The sequence below is a fragment of the Tyto alba genome, unplaced genomic scaffold, assembly GCF_018691265.1.
Source record: "Tyto alba isolate M040663 unplaced genomic scaffold, T.alba_DEE_v4.0 Super-Scaffold_20000042, whole genome shotgun sequence".
In the NCBI taxonomy this organism is placed as follows: Eukaryota; Metazoa; Chordata; class Aves; order Strigiformes; family Tytonidae; genus Tyto; species Tyto alba.
In genome coordinates this window covers 12959139-12982654 of record NW_024881293.1, presented here as the reverse complement: position 1 = coordinate 12982654, position 23516 = coordinate 12959139, and the positions used below count along the sequence as shown (strand labels likewise).

Here is a 23516-nt window from a genome sequence, read left to right as displayed (position 1 = left end):
ACATTGTCAAGAAGCCCCAGAGATGCAAGATGTGGGGTCTGTGATGTGGAAACATCGTTCAGCCATGATGTTTTCTTGGCAAGTCTCTCCTACCCTGCAGCATGGGTGCTGCAACTACCCAAGGAGTAAGACATGCTGTCCCGCTCTCAGCCCTTGCCTGCCTACAGCAAATAGTGATGGTGAAACATGCTGCTTCTCATGTTTGCTGTGATTTTCTAGATAAGGACTGCCTTTTATTTTTATACTTGCAAAGGGCCCAGCAATGCAGGACTCTGAGCCTGGCTGGGAGAGATTTGGGCTTTTTAGTAGTAACAAATAATGAAAATTTTAGCTAAAGCTTTGCTTTTCCATTTGTGCCTTTTCATCTACAGATCTCAAAAACTGGTTTGAAACCATCAATTAAGCTTCCTGTTGTCTGTTTTCAAGATCAGTGGGGGAGGAAACTGAGGCACAGGTAAGAATTATCTGAAGTCTTCTAAAGCTATTAAACTGATTGAGTCACCTTGTTTTTGGCCGGTGAATGCAGGAGACCTTAGGTCTCATTTCTGTGTTGCCCACAGTAAGCCATGAAGGCAGTGGGAGCAGGAGGTTGGCAATGGTTTTTGAAAACGTGCTGTTAAGCTGACAAAAACGTAGACAATTATCACTTCTCAGCTTTGAGGTTAGGAAGAATCCCCCTCCTTACTTGTGTCAGATTTATCATGGAGCTGTTGGCTGAAAAGACCTCTGGAGGTCAGGTAGCCCAGCTTGCTGCTTGAGACAGGACTATGAGCAGTGCCAGCTCAGGTCAGCTATGGGCTTTGCCTAGCTGAGTCTTGAAAAACTCCCAGAGATGGAAATCTCACACATCCTCTCTGGGTATTGGATCCAGTATTGCATTATGCTCCTACTGAAGAAGCAGTTCCTAATGTTCACTCTGAACTCCCCCAGCTACAAATTGTGGCTTTTACCTCTTGTTTTGCCACCTCCACTACTGAGAAGAGTTTTTGCACGTTTGTCTGTGTGACATAAACTTCATATTCTAGCATCACCTGAAAGTTTTTCATCTAACAAACTCCCTGGCAGTGCATGGTCCCTCCTTTGATCTCTTTACCTTTACAGGTTAAATTGCAGTTTTGAAGTGTTCGATGTCTTGTACTAAAGTCTTATACTAAAACTGAAGCTGATTAGCAGGTGTCACATGGTGGCTTTTATAGGTTGTGATGTGTGTAGGGGAAATAATGGATGTTCTTGTCTGTCCTCTGAAGATCTGATGAAATGGTTTCTTTTTTGCAGGAACCAGAAATCAAGAAATTAATCCTGTGTTTTCCTGAATATTGGCCTGTATATGGGCAGTGGCTGCACCCCCAGGTAAAGTGTCAACGAGGCAAATTGTCAGTTAGTTCATGGGTGTGAATTGTCTGAGTAGGCCAGTTGTGGCAGTGATGGTGAAAGTCACATAAGGCAGGTTATATTTCATCACCTAAGTGGGTAAAACAGCACTCTGTGCACGATATGCCTTCATGTGGCTTGTAACGTGGCCCAGACGAATGTAAGCAGAAGTGGCAGGTGGTTTGTGTGAGATAACATCGGTAATTATAATTAACGAGACAGTGTTTAATACCTAAAGTGTAGCTTAAATACTAGGTCAAAATACCAATGCTTGGAGCTTGTGCTCAGTGGTAGGCCTGCCGGCAGTGTCACAACGCTGAAGGTTTGGAGATTGCCATTTCAGAGCAAAGGTTTGCATGATCATTTCTGTGATTCTTGCTACTCTGTAAACGCCACATATTTAAAACTGAGATAAAATCAGTTCTAAGAAGTTTGGTGGGCGTGGGAAGGGTGTAGGAGGAAGCAGAGAAACATGTTTGGGGAAGAGAAAGGGAGTCATGTTGGCTGGGGTGAACGAGCCCTGTGGCACTGGGCAGCGCTTCCCACAAAAGGCAGCATCGCGTCAGTAACTGCGGCCTTTGTGCAAATGAATTGTAGAACCATCGAATCCCAGATTGGGAAGGACCTCAGGGATCATCTGGTCCAACCTTTCTGGCAAATGCACGGTGCAGACAAGATGGCCCAGCACCATGTCCATCGGAATCTTAGAAGTGTGCAGTGTTGGCGAATCCACCACTTCCCTGGGAAGATTATTCCAGTGGCTGTTTATTCTCACTGTGAAAAATTTTCCTCTTGTATCCAGTCAGAATCTTCCCAGGAGTAACATGTATGTTACATGTTGTCTTTGAAAACACCTCTTGTCTTTTCCATGTGACTCCTTGTAAAAAGGGAGTCTCCATCTTCTTTGTAGCCACCCTTCAGATACTGGAACATGGTGATAAGGTCTCCCCCGAGCCTTCTCTTCTCAAGGCTGAACAAACCCAATTCTCTCAGCCTTTCCTCGCATGGCAGGCTGCCCAGTTCTTTGATCATCTTTGTGGCCCTTCTCTTGACCCTGTCCACATCTTTTTTGTATAGTGAGGACCAAAACTGAACACAGTATTCCAGGTGTGGCCTGAGTAGAGTGAGATAATCATGCTACATCATCAAGACACGGGGCAGAATCCTTCTGGTGATCCCCAGGCATAAATCCCGTCTCGTGTGCCTGTGGGCAGCCCTGCTGCTAGCTTACAGCTCTCGTTTCAGCTGCGTCCTGGAGTCTGCATGTGGATGAGGCCTTTCCAGCTACGTGCTTCTCAGTTGTCCCAGTCCTGTTTGGATTTCTGCTGAGTGGAAAACACATGCAGGTATGTGGAGGATTTGGAGGATCCTTATGTTGAGCCCCCACTGTTAGCTGCAATTCCTCTCCCCGCTTTGTGATGCGTCACAGCTCAACATTGTCCCTTTGGGGACCAGAGGCCACATGTGACACCAAAGTGCCCCATTTGTAAGTGTTCATCTACTGCAACGGAAATGATCTTGTTGATCTTCCATGGCATTTACTCCATTAGTAACTTCCCACAGTGCCATGGTCATGTTCCCTGGGGCAGACACAGGCACAAGAAAAGATGATGCAAGGGTGAGGTATGCATTGCTTTGATTTCTGTTCCTCAGTTAAATCAAGCAAAGCCCTTGGGCTTCCAGCAAACTGCTTGAGAAGCTCGGTACAGCTGAGCTCAGGTGTTCCTCTTTTAGGAGCTGCGCAGTGTTGTCTGGAGCCCACTGATGGGACAAGTCAGCCAGTGGTCTTTGCCATTCGTCGCTGTGCAACGTCCACAATATATTTGCTGTCAGCCCCATCTGCCTCCTCTGACTGGAGACTCTGCTTTCTCATGTTCCTGTCTTCCTCTCCTCCACCACTTCTCCCTGCTGAGAGTGAGTGGTCCTTGGGGGTACCAGTGGCAGAAATAGTTTCGTCTGGTCACGTCACCTCAAAGTGCTCTTTCCCTCTAATGCTCCAGCTTCCTGTCAGCTGCAGGAGCTGTTGGTGCTTGTCGCAGCAGCCTTGTTCAAAGCCACAGTCTGAAGGAACGTTGAGTGTCCTGGAGACGATCCTGCAGTGCTGGGTGTTTGGATTCTGAGCAGAGCGATGGAGGCAGGGCCATCGTAGAAGAAGACTCCATGCTGGATCCTGTCCAGTGTGACCCATCTGTTGGTCTCTTTCACCAGTCTTTGCATGGCGATCTCCAAAGGCGACGGCCTTCAAAGTACTGTGGCCATCTGGAAACAATTCTCCAGTGAGGTTCCAAAAGTTTCAGCCCAGCTCTTTTCCTCCCAACAAACTCCCCTGGTCTCCAAATCTTCAAAGTGCTTTCCTAGTTCAGGGCGTGCTGCAGCTCTCTGCTGCCCTCACCCTGCACCAGCAGAAACAGGACTGGCCTGGCTCCTGCTGCCTGGCAGCCCCTCTCACCTTGAGGGTTTCCCAGCCGCTGCTTCCCTTCCAGCAGCTCACCTACGCTAGCATAAGGGCAGGTTCCTGGCCAGAGCCCCAGACACCTTTGCCCTCACTTCAGGGAACAGCCCGATGGGTTCTGAGCTGCTCTCCCAGTCTTCCAGTTCACCTTTCAGCTGGTTTTCAGACTGCAGGCTGGTTTTCTACACACCTGTCTGCTCCTCTGCTGTTGCACTCTTGCCTCATACAGTGTTATCTGGGCCTGCTAAGTGCATCCTCTCCATCTCAGGCCATTGCTGAAACCCCTACTCTTTGCTTTCCTGGTAATCAGAAACACAGGCTCCCTTTACATTACTCCCCAGACTTGGGGTTTGGTTAGCTTGATCACAACTATTTTGGAAATTGTAGGAGCATTAAGGAGAGCAGCATTTGTCCTGGACTCCAGCATCATGTCTTCATTTTGGTTTTCCAAGGAGTGGTGAAGATCTCATACAGGACAACTGAGTACGAAACGAATAACACCTTTCAAATATATTTGCTTAACCTGTTGTCGATATCTATCATGCAGACAATGGTTTCACCAAGGGCAAGTATATTTTTCCCAAGGGAAATCTGAAGGATTAGAGAGCTGCTTTGCTGAAGCTGCAGAGAGAAACTGATGCTTGTTCAGCTTCCATCACCAAAGAGCATTGCATGGAGGAAGAGGAAAATGCAATCTGGTGTGTTGCTATTGCTGGGTGCAGCACGACTGTGTCATCCCAGTGCATGTGGAAATTTGAACAACACACCCACTGAGACTGCCTGACCTTACATCTGGGCCCTGCTGTTTAACCTAGGGGAAAGTCTCTTGCTGTGGTGCATGTCACAGAACTGAATCATCGCTAGTTCTTCTGAACAGCTACGCAAAGAATACGTATTTGCACACATAAAAGCATAAATGTGGGCGCCTGTGAGGAAGACCAAAAAAACAGATTAAAAGCAGCATGTTCTAGTTATCTTGCTTTTCTCTGACCAGCTGCCCTGGTTCAGGGAGTCCTGGCTCTCAGAGCATTTCCTATGGCTCAACGAGTTAAGCCATACAATTAGTCATGTGCTAGAAGAAAAACATAGTTATTTGCATATCAAACAATCAGCTTTTTATGACACAACAATTAGTGATGGGCAAGCCATTAAATAGCTAGCTGGGGCAAATGGTCAGTTCTTGGCATTCTTTCCACCTGTGTTAGGTAGAACAGTCTGTTTCCCTTACCTGGTCTTGCATGTGTCCTTCATGATTCTCAAGAGATCTTCTCTCTAGTCACATATGGCTGCTTCTCTGTAGCTTCTCTATAGCTGCATCTTCTCTATAGCTGGGATGATTTCAGAGCCACAGCAAGTCGCTTGGACAAAGCAGATGTGGCCTCTTTAGCTGGTGAGTGCGGAGGGGAGCCAGGCAGGTTAGCTGGAGAAGTCAAAATTGCATGTTCCTGAACCCAGCCAGTCTTCAGCAAGCTAAGCAACTTGCTGTCACCCTGAGCCTGTTAAACATTTAGGGTGTTTGTACCTCTCATAGTGCTTCTTGTGGTTTTATGGGACCAGCCTCCTGCTATTTTTCCCAGAAAGTTCTGTAAAGGCATTGTAAGGGATGGACTATGAATCGTAGTAACTGTAACGAGGAGGCTGTGCTGCCTACCCAGGGATAAATTTGACCCCCCTTGGAACTGGACCAGCTAGCAATTCTTCTTCATCCAAGACTTGCTTTAATGATATTTATCAACTGATAGTTCTTATGTGCATGCCTGGACTTTGCTTCTCCTAAATCATTGTGCCAAAACTTCACTTTGAACAATATTTCCATGGGCTGGAAGGCTGTTGGAATTTTGTCTTCCTAACTGCATCTTTTTGCAAATGAATTCAACAATGCCTTAAGTTTTCGTAAGCTGAACTGGATATCCCTGCTGGCAGGAGAACCGAGATATTGTTTCTTCACAGCATGGGGCATTTACCAGATGGCAGAACAGTGTTTTCAATCAGAATTGTAACTCCAAAGAAAAGAAATGCCTGAAACAGTCTGAAAGGGAGGAAACTAGAACTCATGAGCCTCTTGGATAACTGCAATATAACCAAATCTTGTTTTTTCTGATAGTCTGTGGAAACCTGAAGCTCCTAGGACTTTCTCACCAATGCCAAGTTCTTTGTAAGCTACCCTGGCAATGTTCTTGTTTTAATAGAAGAGATGACCTTAAAAGGAAGGCATATATAATTTAACCTCTAATGAAATCGGTGTTCCACTACTAGAATTATCTAGAATTGAGCTTTATTTTAAGACCCAACTGAACAGCGTGTAGGATGCAGCATAGTTTCTGCAGTATGTGGCTTCTCTGAATGAGTAGAAGTTTCTCTAGGAAGTGGGCTTCTTGTTTTCTGATCTGATAGTTCAAGGGATGCTACTAGTCATATGCAGCAACTGGCCAGAGCCTTTTCCTTGAACAGTCCGTGTGTTACAGTAATACTGCACTCCCCATGCTGTGATGGGACGTGCTGAGGGTAAAACAATGTATATGTGTTACATACTTGGCTACTTGAATGTATAGTTCTGAAATGGGGCGTATGGTGGGGTCAAATGGAAGGCAATCAGGTGCTATCAAAAACATATTTAGCACCTGAGTGTCAAAAAGTTGACATGAATAGCTAACTGTTCAAATACACAATCCTTGTGCATCAGCTTAATGGGACACAGAGTATTCAAGGAAAGGGTCAGGTTTGTGTCTTAAAGTGGCTTTTTTTGACCTTCTTATGGCGGTTTTATAGAGATGTCAGTGATGTGGGAAAAAAAAAGTCTGAAAGAGGGTAGTAAAAGTCTGTTGTTAAACTGCCCTGCATCTGCAAGTCTTGAGGGATGTGGGTTCTCCTCTCCTCTGGAAATGGGACTTATGTGGGTGACAAGATATGGACACAGGGACGCTGGCAAGCAACACTCATTTGAGCTGCAGGCTAGGAGAAACAAAACCGAGATGCTTTACACATGCAACCTGTCCTTAAACAGGTGAAAATAGTTTTTCCAATACGCGGCCCTTCCTCCTGCTCCTTGCTAGGTTTGTAACGTCTGAGGACCTTCTCAGGCTGTGGGAAGGGCTTGCTGCTGTGGTAGGTCAAGGTTAAGACTCTAATGCATCAACAAGGGGCAAAAATTACTTTCTGGCAAGGCAAAGCCTTCGGGTCTGGGAGGAAATGAAGCCTGACTGCTGCAGGTCGCAGGTCAGATTCAAGGCTTTTGTGCATTGACACATGCCTAACCTTTGGTACTAACCTAATCTGGGCCAGTGACTTTCAACCTGTGATCTCTGGCTTAACTGTGGGATCCCCAACAGATCCTAAGGAAGGAGGGGAATAAGGAAGAGGCGCACGCTGCTGCGGCGGTGTTGGCGTGCTGTATGCATTCTCTAGGGCAGTCTGCAAATCCGGGGGGGTTGGGAGGGTGCTACACCCCTCGCATTTTGTATTTTTTTTAATGCGAGAGGTTAGCTTTGTGGGTGCAGGGTGGGTATAACGTGGGAAATACTGTTTTGCATTTCTCTTCAGCGCGCCTCGTGTTCTCTTTGTCCGGAGAGGCAGGACAGCGGCTCGGCAGGTTGCAGTGTCGGTGGAGTTACGCTGGCAGCGCTGAACCCGCCGCCATTCCCGCCGCCATTCCCGCTTTCCCACCCCGGGGTCTCTCCCCCCAACCACCCGTTTTCATGCTTTTATACTCCTTTTGAAGCTGACTTTTCTCAGAAACCACTTGGTAATCGCCATCTTACAGTTTGCTCCATCCGATGGCCATTTTAAGCAAACTTTACGATTTTTCATTTCCTCGTAGCGTTAGTAGTTTTGGGGAGAAACATCCTCCCGGACCAGCCCTTTTTGTTGGCTCCTGCAGCCACGCGCACAGCCCCGCCGTGTCACTCAGGCGGAGTTTTCACGAGTGGGGCCATACACAAGCCCCAGAAGCAACCCGGAGCTAACAGGCCGGGGAGTTAGAGGCCTTTTGTGGATTATTCGCATTATTCAGATTATTCGCATCACAGCAGGGTCTAGAGCTCCCTGGGGGGAACGAGACCCTTCGGGTAAGAGGGTGCATAGGGACGCAGCTGTCAGAGGGGGAATCTTTCGCGGAGAGGAGTCTCCCGCGGGGGTCTCTCCGTGACCCCGTTTTTAGAACAATAACCGACACCGCGGAGGGTGAGCGGCTTTCCCCGGGGGCGGCGGAGCGGGGGACGCCCGGAGCGGGCTGCTCGCCGGGGATCCCCGGTTCCGGCGGGTGTCCCGGCCCCGTCCTCCCGGTGTCCGTGTCCCCCTCCCCGATCCCGTTCCCCAACCCCCCCCCCCCCCCCCCCCCCGCCCCCGACCCCCGCGGCGCAGCGATCCCGGGAGGCGGCGGCGGCCCCGCCCCGCCCGCTCGTTCCCGCCAGCGGCGGCCAATGGGCGGGCGCCCGCCGCGCACGGGGCTTTTCCGCGCCAAACTCCAAAGCCCGGGGAGAGCGCGGGCGGCGGCCGCGGGGCGCAGCGCGGCACCGGCCTCCAGCACCTCCACGCCGGTGAGTCCTGCCCGGCCGGCCCCCTCCCCCGCCCCAGCCCCGCCGCAGGACGGGGAGCGGGCCCCGGGAGGATAGCGGGGCGGAGGGGTTTTTCCTCCGCCGTGTCCGTGCCGGTTCCGCGGCGCCCGAGCCGGTGACAGCTGCCGGGGCACGGTGCGGGGGGGCCGCTGCTTCCCCTCCCTCCCCCGCTCGGGGCGGGTCTCCCCGAGGGGGTGAGCGCCCGGTGCCGGTTGGCGGGACGCGTCGCTCGGGGGCTGTGGCAGCGGGACAGACGCCCGCCCCTGGAACGGGACCGTGGGAGGGGGCGGTGTAACCGGGAGGAGCGGGGAAGCGGCGGTGTCGGGGAGGGACGCGGCTCACCATCGCCCCGCTTGGTTTTCGGGGTTGATGCGAACGGGACTGGCGGCACCCGGGGCGGCGGGGACCGCTGACACCCCCATCCCCGTTGTTTCCGCGGTGGGAACGAAAGCGATTTCCCCGCCTCACGGGGTGAGCGTGCGGGTTTGGGGGGGGGAGGGGGGGCTGCGGCCGCCGGCGCCCTCCGCAGCGCGACAGCCCCGCTATTCCACCGCCGCTCCCCCATCACCGGGCCGCGGTGGGAGGGTGGCGGCCGCCGGCTGGTGACGGCCCCTTTAAGACTGCCCGTTCACCCCCCCCCCCCTTCCTTCCCCGTTCTCATTTGCATGATCGCGCGAGACTGCGGCCGTTGGCCGCGGGGGGAGCGTTTTCAATTGTGGCGCGAGATACAGTTGGCGCGCGCCGCCCGCCCGCGAGGCGGCAGAGGGGGCACGGGCGCAACCAAAGCCGTTAGGCTGAGCGTGGGCGGGGCGGGGTTAAACCTTGAGGAACCAATCGGTGCCGGAACCGGCCGGGTTGTCGGCCAATAGCGCGGGGGGGGTGGGCGGGAGGGCGGGCCGGCCGGCTGGCTGGCGGGCCGGGCCGGCGCGGTAGGGTGAGCGGTCTCATTGATACGGTGCCCGGCGGGCCGGGCTCCGCGGGTACCGTGGTTTAACGCCCTTTGCTCTCTCCCGGTGCGATCAGGGACCGGCGCCATGTGGATCCAGGTGCGTACCATGGACGGGAAGGAGACCCACCGCGTGGATTCGCTCTCCAAACTCACCAAGGTGGAGGGGCTGCGCCTGCGGATACACGAGGTGTTCGGTGTCGAGCCCCACCGGCAACGTCTCTTCTACCGCGGCAAGCAGGTACCGACGCGGCGGGGGGACGTTTGACAGCCTCAGCCCCTCAGCGGTGGGGGGGGGCGGGGGCCCGCAGCGGCTTCAGCGGCTGCACACCCCCCCCACCTCCCCACCTGGCTCCCGCCAGCTGGGAAGGGATATTTTCATTTAATTTTGTTTTAATTGCGTGAAAGTGGGGTGTTTTGCTGCCATCTAGTGACTCCCGGGCTCCCTTCCGCGCTGCTCGGGGTCGGGCGGTGGGTCTGCGAGGAAAGGAGTCAGCAAGATAGTGGGCTTTTTTTTTTTTTTTTTGTTGCAAAGGTTTGTGTTTTTTTTTTTTTTTTTCTTTACTTTTCGTCTGCTGTGTTGCTTTTCTGTCTACGCACCACCTTTGCGAGCTTTCTGAAAAGACAGATATTACGAGGGGCTTTGTGGTGTGAAAGCACTTAGAAGTTTTTGAGCCTTGCAAGTTTTACTGCTCTGAAAGCCGTCAAGATCCCGTTTTCCATTTTTCTTTGTAAACTGGGATAGCAGCTCGTGATTTTTAAGTTTGTCTGTTCGTACATCAAAATCTCATTAGGTACAGAACCCGCTGTAAAATCTTGAGTGGCTCAGTAGTATATTATGCTCTTGACAGTATGCTTACCATTGCAGTTGTACAACTGTTTTCTTCCACATGAGTTAATTATCTGAATTAGTATTGAAGGCAACTGAAACTTTTCAAATACAATTTCCATACCCTGCAGAGTACTGCACTGCTAAACCTTCATGCTAAAGAAACTTCTGAATCCATGGTTGGTTGGTTCAAAGAAATTAATTTCAGAAATAGTTGGCTACTGTAGACTGCAGTTAGAATACTGTGAGATGGGTGGGGTTAAGTCAATTTCTAATTACTTTTTTCCACGTTTCCCTCCATTTTGGGATGACTAGAGCTAGCTGTACATTATAATTAGCAGGTGTGACTGTAGGATATGGAAATCTACCTGGACTCGCTTCAGTCTACCAAGTTTGGGTACTAGTAGTAGTAAAAAAAAGAGGCTTGTAGGAATATGTAGCATCTCTGAAGAGCTTGTGTCACCTCATTAGTGTAGATTTGGGTGCAGTAATTACCCACTGATCCAGCGTACGTACCCACTGTCGGCCTTACTTATGCTGAAGTCTGTGCACATAACTAAGGTCAAACCGATTTTCAGTAGAAGTGGTAACTTTTTTCAGTGAAGCTGCACTTGCCTTACAAAGATAATTCCTCTTTGTGTAATTCCAGTAGTTTTTAGTATAGGTGTGGTTTTAGAAACATTTATCCAGAGTGATCTAACCTCTCTTAGTCATCGTTCCCCTGCTGTGGTCATTAGTGCTTTGTCTGGCTTTTTGAATTGTTAGAAAGGTTCAAATTCTTATTAGTTAAAATTTGAAAGTGTTAGGAAAATACTCGTTAATTAAGAAGCCTGCCTGCTTTGTTAGAGGTACATCTTCAGATGCTGGCACTTTCAGACTGGCCTTTGAACTCCTGTGGTTTCATGTCCTGTTTGTGTTCTCTGCTTTTCCATTTCTGTTTGCACCTGTTGTCACATGTGTTCCTGGGTGATAACTACCCTATTTGTGATGTTGTCTCTTTGTGAAGAAGAAACAACTGATTTCTGGTTTGTTCTTGTGTATCTGGATGAGTTTTCATCTCTAAACCAGAAAAAGTCCAGATCCCTTCCTGTGTAGTCAGATTTCCAGGGATTGTTCCATAGCCATTTTATGCCATAAATCAGAATTGAATTATCATAGTGATTCCTGTGAAGTGTAAATTTTTGTGGTTTTTCTCTGTTTCCCCCTGATAGAGAACAAAGCTCTGGGGATTGCTTTTTCTGGTGGTTTGGGCTGGAAGGGGATGATCATTTCCTGTATAATTTCTTAGTCAGACCTTAAATATGTGGTGAAGTTTGTCTAAACTTCAGACTGCACTGTGGTCTCAAATACTGCATTTTAACTCTAAAATGGTAGTGTTCCTCCGAGTTCTTGAAGGGTAATTGAGAGATCTATTTGGTCTTTTGTACTTCTCTTTTTGCAGGGGTAGGATCTTGATTTGACTACATATGATGCCAGACTTGCAAAATAAACTCTTAAAATTAGAGAGGGTGTGAAATTAGGACATGCCTGGCTACACTAAAAAGTGATTAGGTAGTTTCAAGTTGAATTGAATCTTTTTTGATTTTACTTTCAATGGAAAAATAGTGTGCTCACACAGAGAAAAGTAGGTGATTAACTCTTTGGCTTCTACTCAATGCCACATTTGACAGAGAGATATAATAGTAATCTGGAACATACAGAATTACAATATAAAGACCATTTTGTGCTAATGTTCATGTTACGGGATCTGTTTGAATTATGGAAGAAAGAACTTTCAAGTTTGTAGGTAATGTGGAATTATCTTTAAATCCTGATAGGAATGTAAGGGATCTGTAGTTCTTTAAGCCCTTTTTCCCAGAATTGGTATTTCCAGGGACTGTACTGCAAGCCTTTTCAGATCATCTAGAACGCTGTGCCTTAATCTGGGTAGCAAGTCTACTGCAGCATAGAAGTCTTGTTCTTTTAGCTTGTAGAGTCCGTTGAAAAAAGAACATTTTAAGTAGTAAGAATAACAATCTATAAGTAACAGTGATGCTGAAGAACTGCCAAGTTCCTTGATTGTTAATGGTTTTCAAGCAATGCAGTCTCTCATGGCGCGTAGAGACAATTGCAGCACAATGGGTGGCTTTGAATTGGCAAACCTCTGCTGAATGAAATAACCAGATTATTTTGATGCTTTCCCTGTAGATGGAAGATGGTCACTCCCTTTTCGATTACAGTGTTGGACTGAATGATATTGTTCAACTCTTGGTCAGACAAAGCCCAGCGGTGCTTCCTGCTGTTAGTAAGGAAAAGGATTCCGAACTCTCCGACACAGACTCTGGCTGTGGCTCAGGCCAAAGCGAATCTGACAAAAGCTCTCACAATGGAGAAGGTGCTATGGAACTGGAGGGACAGCCGAGCACAGCGGCGCAGGCTGACTGGGCTGACCCGGGATTTGGCCTCTACAAGGCGAGTCATTAACAAACTAAGATTACTTAAAACTGCGCTTAGGGGGGGAATTGTTTCTCTGTAGCTGAGAATTCTGAAAATTTCTGAAAACCTTTCGTGCCCCAATTGTATTTTTTTCTTCTTTTAAACTGTCCAACAGCAAACAAAAAAAAAATACCAACCGACCCACAAACCAATTAAACACAACATGTTGTAGGTCAAAATATTTTATTTTTCATTTTGTCCTTTTAACTCGAACTACAATGCATTAATTGAGTGTGTGTGTGTTTTTGTTTTTTTTTTTTTTTTTAAAAAAGCATTTAGCATGCCTGTTTTAATTTTTAAAAGATTTCCCAATATTTTTGCTTGGAGTCACTGCATTTCTCAAAGCTGAAACTTTTCTTGAATGAACAAAAGAAAATCTCAACCAGCTGTTGAGAATCATTTTACTTGTCTGTTTCAGTGGTTTTTATTATAGATTTGGTGATGTCTTTGCCAGACAACGAGCAAGACATTTCTGAAAGTCTGTTGTAGATGAACTAGTAGTGGTGGTTTGTACCAAATAAGAAACCTGTTTGTGCACATTGGTATAGAATGGATTTTTAGCATTGAGGGCTCAACCTGAGAAGACTGTAGGGGTGCACAATGGGATCAGGGAGGCAAAGGAAATCATCATTTTTAAGATAAGCTGTTAAATATCTTGATAATGGTGAAGTTCTTGAGACGGTTGAATCTGCAAGTAGACTTGGAAATTGATGCTTAATTTAAAAATCCACTTTGGTGAGCTGTATACTTTGTTTTGTGTAGATCAATGACTTGGTCGATGCTCGAGATATGAATATGGGAGCATGGTTTGAAGCCCAGGTTGTAAATGTAACCAGAAAAAAACCTACAAATGAATCCGCTCACAGTTGCACAGATCCTGGTCAGTCAACAGCCATTCCTGAAGAGGATGTAATATATCATGTGAAATATGAAGAGTGAGTTTTGTTATGTTCTTGGCTAATAGAGTCATTTGGATCATGATGTTGATAGGAAATTTTATTGTGGAGATCCATGAGGTAAAACAGAACTGGACTGACATGTTATTAAGCCTTGTTAACTCTAAGTTTGTCTTACAATTGAAATTCTGACTGGAATTCCAGGGGGCTGGAATAATGTTTTTAGACATATGAAATGCTGTTATTTAAGTTTTAAAAGGGATACAATATTAGCAAAGTTAGACTGTGCCCGATTCTGGCTGTGTCTGTGTGGGAGATTTTATTCTTGATGGTATTCCTGTATGTTGTGTGGCATCGGTTCTTGAATCGACCTGTCTGGATTAAATCTATCATTTATAAAAACTATGATGCTGAATCTGATTTTTCTTCTCTGTCCCTCTGTGCCTCCCTTCTACTTCAAGTTATCCAGAAAATGGAGTTGTAGAATTGAGTTCAAATGATGTACGGGCTCGTGCACGGACTATTTTGAAGTGGCACCAGCTAGAAGTAGGACAGGTGGTGATGGTCAACTATAATCCTGATGAACCAAAAGAGAGAGGTTTTTGGTACGATGCGGAGATTCTGCAAAAAAGGGAAACGAAAATGATCAAGGAGATAAATGCAAAGATCTTACTTGGGTAAGCAAACATAATGTGGAATAAATGGAATTCCCCAACTCTTCTTAGGCTTTCATGAGGTCTGAGTGACTGCTGAAAAAACTGATGCAACAAAAATGGTGTGACAGAAGTACTGGGGAGAGACGAGAAGCTGGACTGTCCTTTCTGGGTGATTGACTTCTATTGGAGGAATTGGACACTTGAAGGAATCACAGGGCATGCTGATCTGTGGATGCACATAACGCTGGGAGGATGGGAAGCCCCATGGTCTCTGAGGCAAAGCATTGTTTACTGTGTTAACGATCCATAATGGTTTTACAAAAACTTCAGTGTAATGCTTTGTGCTAGATATGATAATGTAGATTGAACCCTCACTCGATAGAGATGGTGGAAAAATTATTCCAGTTCTCTCCTGACTACACATAAGGCAATCTCAACTTCAGGGGAAAAAAAAAAAGCATGTGTATGTGTATATGTGTTTGTTTTTTTTTTTGTTAGTTTCAGACAAGTTTCACAGGATTGCCAGAATATTCTTCCTTTCTCCTTTCACCACAGTGATTTTGACTTTTTAACTACAAAATATGAGTTAGTCTGAAATGTATGTTGGGGGGAGAACAGTCACTAATGACAATTGGGATGCTACGAGTGTCTGTATTCCTATTGAGGCAAGAGTGTGTACACTTTAATTGCAAGAAAGTGATTAGATTCATGCCACTGTCCCAGATGATATGCTAGAACAGGTTTCTTATGATATATGACTAATACCAGACCAGTCTGCATTTCTGATGTACGTGCACGGCTGTGAATTCATGCTGTATGATACTTTCAAAGTCTGATCTTTTTGACTTTTATCAACTTCTCCTTATAGGGATGCTGGTGATTCCTTGAATGACTGCAGGATTACATTAGTGGATGAAATTTATAAAATTGAAGAACCAGGCAGTCCTTGTCCAATTAGTGCCAGTCCATTAAAACGTGAGTGTGTTGCACAGTTCTTGCATGCCTCAGTCTTACCTTGTGATATTCTGCTGATTGTCTTCGTGAGGATCAGAGGTCTAAGAGTTCCAAGACACCTGCAGTTGTGACTCCTTTGACTGTTTCCAGTGTATCTTGGCACTTTCTGGAGTCTGAAGCAGACTGTGGTTTTTTCTTTTTGCAAACAGGACAAAATGGACCTGTGTGTAAAGCTTGTAAGGACAACCCGAACAAGACCTGCAGAATTTGTGCTTGCCATATCTGTGGAGGTAAACAAGATCCAGATAAACAGCTAATGTGTGATGAGTGTGATATGGCTTTCCACATCTACTGCCTCAACCCTCCCCTTAGTAGTATACCAGATGATGAGGATTGGTAAGTTCTATGTGTGTGGTATCGCAATTACCATCTAATTAGGAGCAGAAAGTGAGGTCTAGGGCTTCAGGCTGCCCTTAGGTGGCAATATTGTACGAGGTGAAGAGATGTTTGTGTGTGTGTTGGGTTTTTTTGGTAGGACTTCATAGCTTTTCTTGAGCATCAGTGTAGGGAGAGTATGTTTTAAGCCAGTGGCTTTCAAACTTCGTTTCGCAGTTTTGGGATCTCTATTCAAAGAGAAGTGGAATTACCTAGAAACCAAATGCCAGCCACTGCCAGGTGGCTTAACTTGTGTAATGGGTTTTATGGGTTGCTTACAGGTAGTCCACAGGTCTCATCACCATATTCAGCTGGTGAAATATACTGTTTTATGTATGAAATACACACGGTAATAGATAGTGAAATATATCTAGCTATATACATATAGGTAGTGAAATAGACCGTTTTATTCCTTGTGTCCTGTTTCAGCATTTTATACAGTGATTTTTATGATACAGCTGATTTACTGGCACATCTGCAGTGCCTTAGAAAACTGTGCAAGGGCACAAGCCAATACAGGTCTAATTCCAGTACAGAGAGTTGTTTGTGTCCTGTCTAGTTTCACATGGGGGAATTGTAACATAATTCACTACGTTTTGAGAAAATTCTCCTTTAATTTAAGACTTTGATACTAGTTAATTTTCACTGACTGGTGACTTTAGGTATTGCCCTGAATGTCGAAATGATGCAAGTGAGGTGGTTTTAGCAGGAGAGAAATTGAAAGAAAGTAAGAAGAAACAAAAGATGGCATCTGCTAATTCATCCTCGCGGAGAGACTGGGGCAAGGTCAGTTCAAAAGCTGTTTTATTTTGAAGAATAGTGTATGTTTAGTTCTTTGTAATTCTTGGCTGATGGGTCTTTTTGAAACAGGGTATGGCGTGTGTTGGTCGCACAAGGGAATGTACCATTGTCCCCTCAAACCACTATGGACCAATTCCTGGGATCCCAGTTGGCACCATGTGGAAGTTCAGAGTTCAGGTATGAAACTGAGTCCTGGCCTGAGCCCCTGTAGGGAAAAATGGGCATGATCCAGCTCTTGGGAGAAACCTGAAACGGTTAATCCTGGAGTGTATGTCACTGGATATGTAAGTGCAGAAAGGAAAGAATTCTGGCTTTGTCTAGATCAAGTGTTCCATAACTAATGCTGTGTTGTCCAGGCATACAAGTGTGGGGTTTTTTTCTTTAGTGCTTTTTTTGGTGACTGAAAAACCCCAAACCAAATGTACCCGTTTCCATTAGTTTGTCCTGGAGAGGTGTAGTATCTTCCACTTGTTCTGGTGGTAAGGGTCTCTGTCGGGTACCTAGGTATACTGAACAGAAGGTTTTCTCACCCTGTTAGAAAGCTGGGAAAGAAAAAATTCTGAACTCTCCAGATCTTGTTTTCAAGTATTGCATGAAGGTTGCTACTGCACATCTTTCAAAGCCAATCCCCTTATACAAGCATTTAATTTTAATACCTGCATTATTCTAAAATTCGTGGAGCTTTGTAATAAGCAATCTCAGTGAGAAAGGTTTCTAAGAATTTATAAATTTTTAAATTTCTAAACTGACCTCACAAGAGAGATCCATGTGTTCAATTTACTGATATGTTAATAGTTTTTTTTTTTTAAAAAGCATTTTTCTTTTTCTACCTTGAGCTTTTTGGAGCATAGTGGTGAGAATGCAGTTTCACCCTGTAATGTATGCACAACAAGTACGAAATAGTACTATTAGTTAATTTAGTTCCCAGACCAATGGGTTGTAGCCTGTTGACAGCAGCAGCCTAGCAGACCTCTTATTTTTTTTTTCTTTTTCCAGGTGAGCGAATCCGGTGTTCACAGGCCCCACGTAGCAGGCATACATGGCAGAAGTAATGATGGTGCCTATTCCTTGGTTCTGGCAGGAGGCTATGAGGATGACATAGTAAGTGAATCTTGATTATTTACATCTGAGAATCAAACTAACCTTTTGTTGAAACAAAGAATGGGCTTTATTTTTTACATTCTATACCCATTTGACTACTTTCCCTGTCTTGACAGTACTTCTGTCCTTCAAGGGAAAACTATGCAAACTACAATCAAGTAATGTGTGCCAACCTGAGAAACAGGATTATCTAAATTTAATATCCATATGTCAGTTTTTAATCCAAGAGTCCTTTAGCTGGATTTCAGGGTCTCCATCGCATCCACAGTTTGAACAGAGTCTCACTGTATAGGCTGTCAGATCTTCCTGTACTGCAGGAGTGTTGGGAATAAAACTAAGGAGAGAAGTCCTACTTCTGAATATAGTGTTTAGTTCTGCTAGCCAAACGCAACCCTTAGGAGGCTGTACCAGCTTCATTCTTCTTGCAGATCACCTGTGCATTACTAGCCTGCACCCCCTTCCTCTGAATGCCGGGTAGAACAGATAGCTGCGAATCTCAGGAGCTGTTCTCAGTCTTAATTCTGACTGTAGGGTCAGGTAGCAGTGTGAGTACTAAGGCACGGGTTATGTTGTCTTCATCTGGAACATGCCCCTGTGCTCCCAAGCAGATCCTGTGTGAGTGGTGTGCTGGGCTCTTGGCAGAGGTGTCTGCACTGTTAAGGTGTGTGACAAGACAGCAGTTGTCACCTTGACTCTCCTTTCTTGGCAACATAAGGGAGGTCCATAGACTGAGTCTGGGAACTTAATCGGAAGAAGCATCTTTCCTTTTTTTGAGAAACCACTATTAAAGCTACTTGATTAAAAGACTCCTGCTTTTATTGAATTACTTTTGTGAATGTGTCGAAACCATCCATATATGTTTCAGGATCATGGAAATTCCTTCACATACACAGGGAGTGGAGGGCGTGATCTTTCTGGAAACAAACGTACAGCAGAACAGTCTTGTGATCAAAAACTCACCAATATGAACAGGTCAGCAACATTTGTGCTCCATTCCTAACCTCGGTTGCTGGAAATCTGTCACCCTGAAAAACTGTTTGTCCTGTTTGTATCAAAAGAAGCTGGCTAAGTGGAAAACATGTCCAAATTAGGTTTCGACTGTGTTGTAGGCTGCAGATCAGTTGCACGATGGAAATGCTTCTTACAGTGCACTGTAAATGAAACAGAATTGTAAATGGTATTAGTCTTATATCTAATATTGACTGAAACTTAAGGAACAGAGTAGTAAATTAGCGTAGAAGCTTTCATACTCTCTCCTGAAGACCATTGCAGCCATTGGTCACCTTGGGAGACCAGATAATTTGTAATTCTGAGCTGTTACTCTTACAAATAAATGTGGACTTCAGTGGAGGAGGCAGTCTATGCAATTACATTAGGGTAATGTAATGAATAATCAGCGTATTAAAAAGTGGTCTCCAGTCAGGAGGCTTAAGTACTATCTCTGAGTTCTTAGTGTTATACAAGATACTTGAAAGTCTCACTAAAGTCAAACAAAAGCCTGGCTACATCCTTTTTCCTCGGAAGAGATTCAGAAGGGGTTCCTGTATCTGCAGAGGGGCAGTAGCTTCCAGGATTTTTTGGCAGCCATTGCTGTGGTTCAGCACAATGCCTGTATGCTGCTACTATTTGTTTTTTACTCAACTGTATTAATGTGTTGCTCTGAGTAAAATAGTAGTTAAATTATTACTTCTTAGTAGCTGGTTTACCATGGAAGCTTTGCTTTGCTTTATCCTCCTGATTCTGAAGAGTTCTGGCCTGGTAAAACACTAAGTTGACTGGACTTTCTCTTACAGAGCTCTGGCTCTGAACTGCAGTGCCCCCATCAACGACAAAAATGGAGCTGAAGCCAAGGACTGGAGAGCTGGGAAGCCGGTCCGAGTGGTGAGGAACGTAAAAGGAGGCAAACATAGCAAATATGCTCCTGTAGAGGGGAACAGATATGATGGAATATATAAGGTGGGAAGGATTTGAATTTGTCTGCTGAATTGGGGAAAGATAATTTGGTTATGGTCAAGCGTTTTTTGTGGTGTATGATGGAGCTGCATCTGACTTTTTTAGGTTGTGAAATACTGGCCTGAGACCGGGAAATCTGGATTTTTAGTGTGGCGTTACTTACTTAGGAGGGATGATGAAGAACCTGCTCCTTGGACCAAAGAAGGGAAGGACAGGATGAAAAAGCTTGGCCTAACAATGCAGGTACATTTTTGGAACATCATCATGGTTCCCCCTGGACAATGAACTTGATGGAGAGCAGGAATTTGTCTATTACACATTCTTACTGAGGAAGATCCTTGTGTAAGAATCAAGACAGCCCCCCTTAGACTGAGCAGGACGCAAGTGCTTTCAGTCTTGGGGATTGTTTTCTTTTTACATTGGGAGGCTAAACGGACAAAACTTACCCTCCTGTATAGTATTTCTGTAGTCTGAATGATTACTTTGCAAGAGCAGAGATCTATTCCTTAAAATAAAGAACCCCTGGAGCAGTTCTCCAGAGGTCGTTCTTCCAACCTGTAATAGTCTGTAAGTCTGTGAACTGGTGCATTTGATGCTTTTTGTTTTTGTTTTCCTGTAGTATCCTGAAGGGTATTTGGAAGCTGTTGCAAACAAAGATAAGGAAAAAGAAAATAATAGAGATGAGTTTGATACCCCGGGGAAAAGAAAGAGGAAAAGGAAATCAGCAGGTTTGTGGAGTAGGCAAGTGGATATAGAAAGCCTTGTAGGTTTCTGTGCATTTTACCTAGTTACTCTTTTCTGGTTGTTTTTAGTTTTTTCCTTGAAAAAGTTGTGTTTTCTTTCAGGTGGGGAGGAAAAACTTATTACCTCTCCTACAGAGACTCCAAAGAAGACTAAAGTTGAGCCATACAAGCTGACATCTCAGCAAAAATCTCTTATAAAAAGTGATGAAGCCAATGAAAAACTGTGGAATGAAGTACTAGAAGCTCTGAAAGATGGACCGGTATATCATGCTTTTTTTGCCCAGTAATAAAGTGACAACTAACTATTGTACTATCCCTAGACACAAACCTCTTGGCTGCATTAAAGAAACAGCCTCAGATCAATAGTGGTTTCTTTCTAGTGTAGACATTGACAGCTTAATTTTAAAGTACTGTATTTGAGGTCAGTAAGAAGACAGTTACCAGAACTCATTTAATGTGACTATTTTTTTTATGTCGTTGCTAATCTTTGTAGAAAAACTTCCTATGACTAAAGTAATCCCGTGTATTTAATGTGGGTGGTTTGGTGTCTTTTTTTTTGTCTGTATCTTTCTGAGGGTGGTAGCAACGAGTTGATTCAAATGCTTTCTTTACAGAAATTTCTAAACAAAGTTGAAGAGGCCTTCTTGTGTATTTGCTGTCAGGAGGTGGTGTTTCGGCCAGTCACAACTGTATGCCAACACAATGTGTGCAAGGTGAGTAGTTGATGTAACTTCTGTTGAGCCAAGCCTTGAGCTGACTTGTTTACCAGTGAGAGAGAGGTGAGGGGTGCCTGGGGGGGCTCAGTTGGTTTGGGTTTTTTGCCTGTAGTTAGTCTTGAGGCAAGCTCATATTTTAAAACTTCATGATTTGATGAAAGTTCTTTGGCATAGAAAAGTCTGTGCTTTCAAAAAGTTCCACTATTGTATTGCTATTTATCTTTTAAAAGATGCGGAGAGCTTCCCTGTGTGCTCAGCAACACTGCCAGGTGACACTGAGGCGTTCAGCCGTGTTACAGAGCGTATGGAGTTTTGCTTTGTTTTTTGATGAATGATGTGAAGTGTTTTTGCAGAAGCTCCAACAGTCTTTAATAGCTGCAGGGGAATTCTTGATCTTTAGAACTTTAATTGAATGAAATATCTTTACCATATACCTAACTACTGTGTCTGACTAACGTGCTCTGTTGAGGTGCACATGCTTTTGTGTGTAATGAAGGAAGCTTTCTCTCCAACTGTCAGCCTTGCATTGTTCTCGGCCCTTCTCAGCTCTTATCAACGCCCAGGTGAACTAGGATATCAAATGACTAGTTTTCTCCAGTGGGGGCTTTGTAGAATAAGCTAAACTGCACATCTCTCTCTCTCTTATCCAATTATTTTTTTTGTTCTTCACCAGGATTGTTTGGATAGATCCTTCAAAGCAGATGTGTACAGTTGTCCAGCCTGCCGCTACGATCTTGGCAAAAATTACACCATGCAAGTGAATGAAACACTGCAGACCATTCTAACTCAGCTCTTCCCTGGATATGGCAATGGACGGTGATTCTGTAAAGCACTTCTAATTTTCTTTTGTTCAGACTTATTAATGGGTTTTCAATGGGCTTAATTTAAAAAAAAACAAAGTAGTCTGTGTTTTCCCAGACCCCTAAAAAAGTTTAAAGTCTTCCCTGTTTTTAAAAAAACTATAAACTTCAAGGAATATCCTTTTATATGTTCGTGGGTTTTGTTTTTGTTCTAAATGTTGAATTTGAATTTCCCCCCCCCCTCCCTCTGCCATTCATCAGCACAGAATTATTTTTTTTAATGGACTTACAAAGTGCTTCCGGTAAGGCTGCTAATGATTATGAAAGTTCTCAGAGTTCCTCCTGTGCCCCTTCTTTTTTATTTTATTTTATTTTTTTATTCCAAAAAATGGCTTGGTTGCTAGAACAATCTTCAATATTTGGGGATCTGGCCATAAACGTAGATTTGTGCATCACCTTGGCAGCATTTGGATGCTTGATTTGTATGAGATGGTTCCTGGCTTATGATCTTTTTACCACAAGTGGGTATTTTCTATTTTTTTAAAATAACTGTTTTTTCTACATTTGACAAACCTATCAAAAGCTATTTCCTGCTAATTTTGTATATCGAAAAAAAAATACAGCTGCTTGCATATAGCCGAGTAGTCAGAGCAATATGAAGTACTACCTCAGTTGGACTCCTTTCTTATTAGGGAACTATTTGTTCAGCCAGGTGCTGCCTTCTATCCAGAAATGCCATTGTGGAATATAGTAAAGCCATTCTTAAGTGCCTTTTGTCCTTTTCTGAAAGACTGGGCTCTGAATCACCATATATATATTTTTCATAAGCACTGAATCATTTAAACTTGCCAACCGGATTTTATTCTTTGGGTAAAATGTAACACTGTAGCTGTATATGATTAGCACAGACTTGCAAACTTTCAGGTTTCCTCCTAATGCTAGGTATATTATGGTAACATGAATCTTTGTTTGCTGCATTTCTACCTGGAAATGGAGAATAACCAATTCTGACTTTTTTATGAAACATTTTGTTTATTGTACATGACACCGAGAAGGCTTACTTTTGTGAATGGGTTCTTTTTCTAACATTACCAAAGTTTGCAGTTTAATACCTCAACAAGACAGGGATGTTTTTAATCACATTTTACTGCAGACAGACTGGAACAAATGTGCCTATTTTTGGTTTTTGTAACTCTTACCCTTTTAAAAATTATAATGTTAATACATTAGGGGAAAGAATAAAAAAACAAAAAAAAAAACAAAAAAAAAGTTTTATAGGTGTGTTGCTGGATTTGTCATTTTTTTTTGTACAATGTGCAAGTTGAAGTTCTCGAAATAAATATCTTTTCAGATGAAAGTGTTGATTTTTTTTTTTTTTTTTTTTTTTTTTTCCTTTATTTTTATCTAAAGCAGGCTTCCAGACCTGATTGCTTGTGCAGGAATTTGTATTTGTGTTCCATTATGCTAAGCCTCTTATTTTCTAAAGCCTATTATTTTCATTATGATTTTTCACTACGAAGAAATTGGGAAAATACTAATTTGATATTCTTGTCTTCAAAATATTTGCTTTTAGGCACTGGTGAAAGTCATATGTTATGTTCAGCTGAAAAAACCTGAAGGATTCCCAAACTATCTCTTTTGGGGGGCATAACTTATGTTAGATTTCCACAGTATGAAAAGCCAAATATCAACTGGCAATTGGAATTGTCTGCACATTTAATGAATAAAACCAAACCTGTTAGAAGTGCCATGTTGTGAATCATATTGGAGGTGTTTATAGCAAGTAGCATGAACATCTCCATCAACTCATCAAACCAGAGAAATAAACCAGAGGT

At 44.4% G+C, this 23516-nt stretch overlaps 1 protein-coding gene across 3 annotated transcripts; it reads left to right on the top strand.

Annotated features, from left to right (window-relative positions):
- The first annotated feature begins 387 nt into the window (after positions 1–387).
- Positions 388–23038, top strand: UHRF1 (ubiquitin like with PHD and ring finger domains 1). Of its 3 annotated transcripts, XM_042794981.1 has the most exons (18): positions 388–454; positions 1276–1350; positions 9400–9563; positions 12339–12602; positions 13389–13561; positions 13984–14199; positions 15047–15153; positions 15342–15528; positions 16230–16353; positions 16438–16545; positions 17365–17469; positions 18335–18441; positions 19263–19425; positions 19528–19665; positions 20042–20150; positions 20268–20425; positions 20780–20878; positions 21555–23038. In XM_042794981.1, the coding sequence occupies exons 3-18, from the start codon at positions 9411–9413 to the stop codon at positions 21699–21701; spliced, it is 2358 nt and encodes a 785-aa protein (XP_042650915.1). In that variant the 5' UTR covers positions 388–454; positions 1276–1350; positions 9400–9410; the 3' UTR covers positions 21702–23038. The 3 variants fall into 3 exon arrangements, with proteins under 3 accessions (XP_042650915.1, XP_042650914.1, XP_042650916.1); XM_042794980.1 differs by lacking the exons at positions 388–454; positions 1276–1350 and adding an exon at positions 8283–8358; XM_042794982.1 differs by lacking the exons at positions 388–454; positions 1276–1350 and adding an exon at positions 8796–8814.
- Positions 23039–23516: the final 478 nt, after the last annotated feature.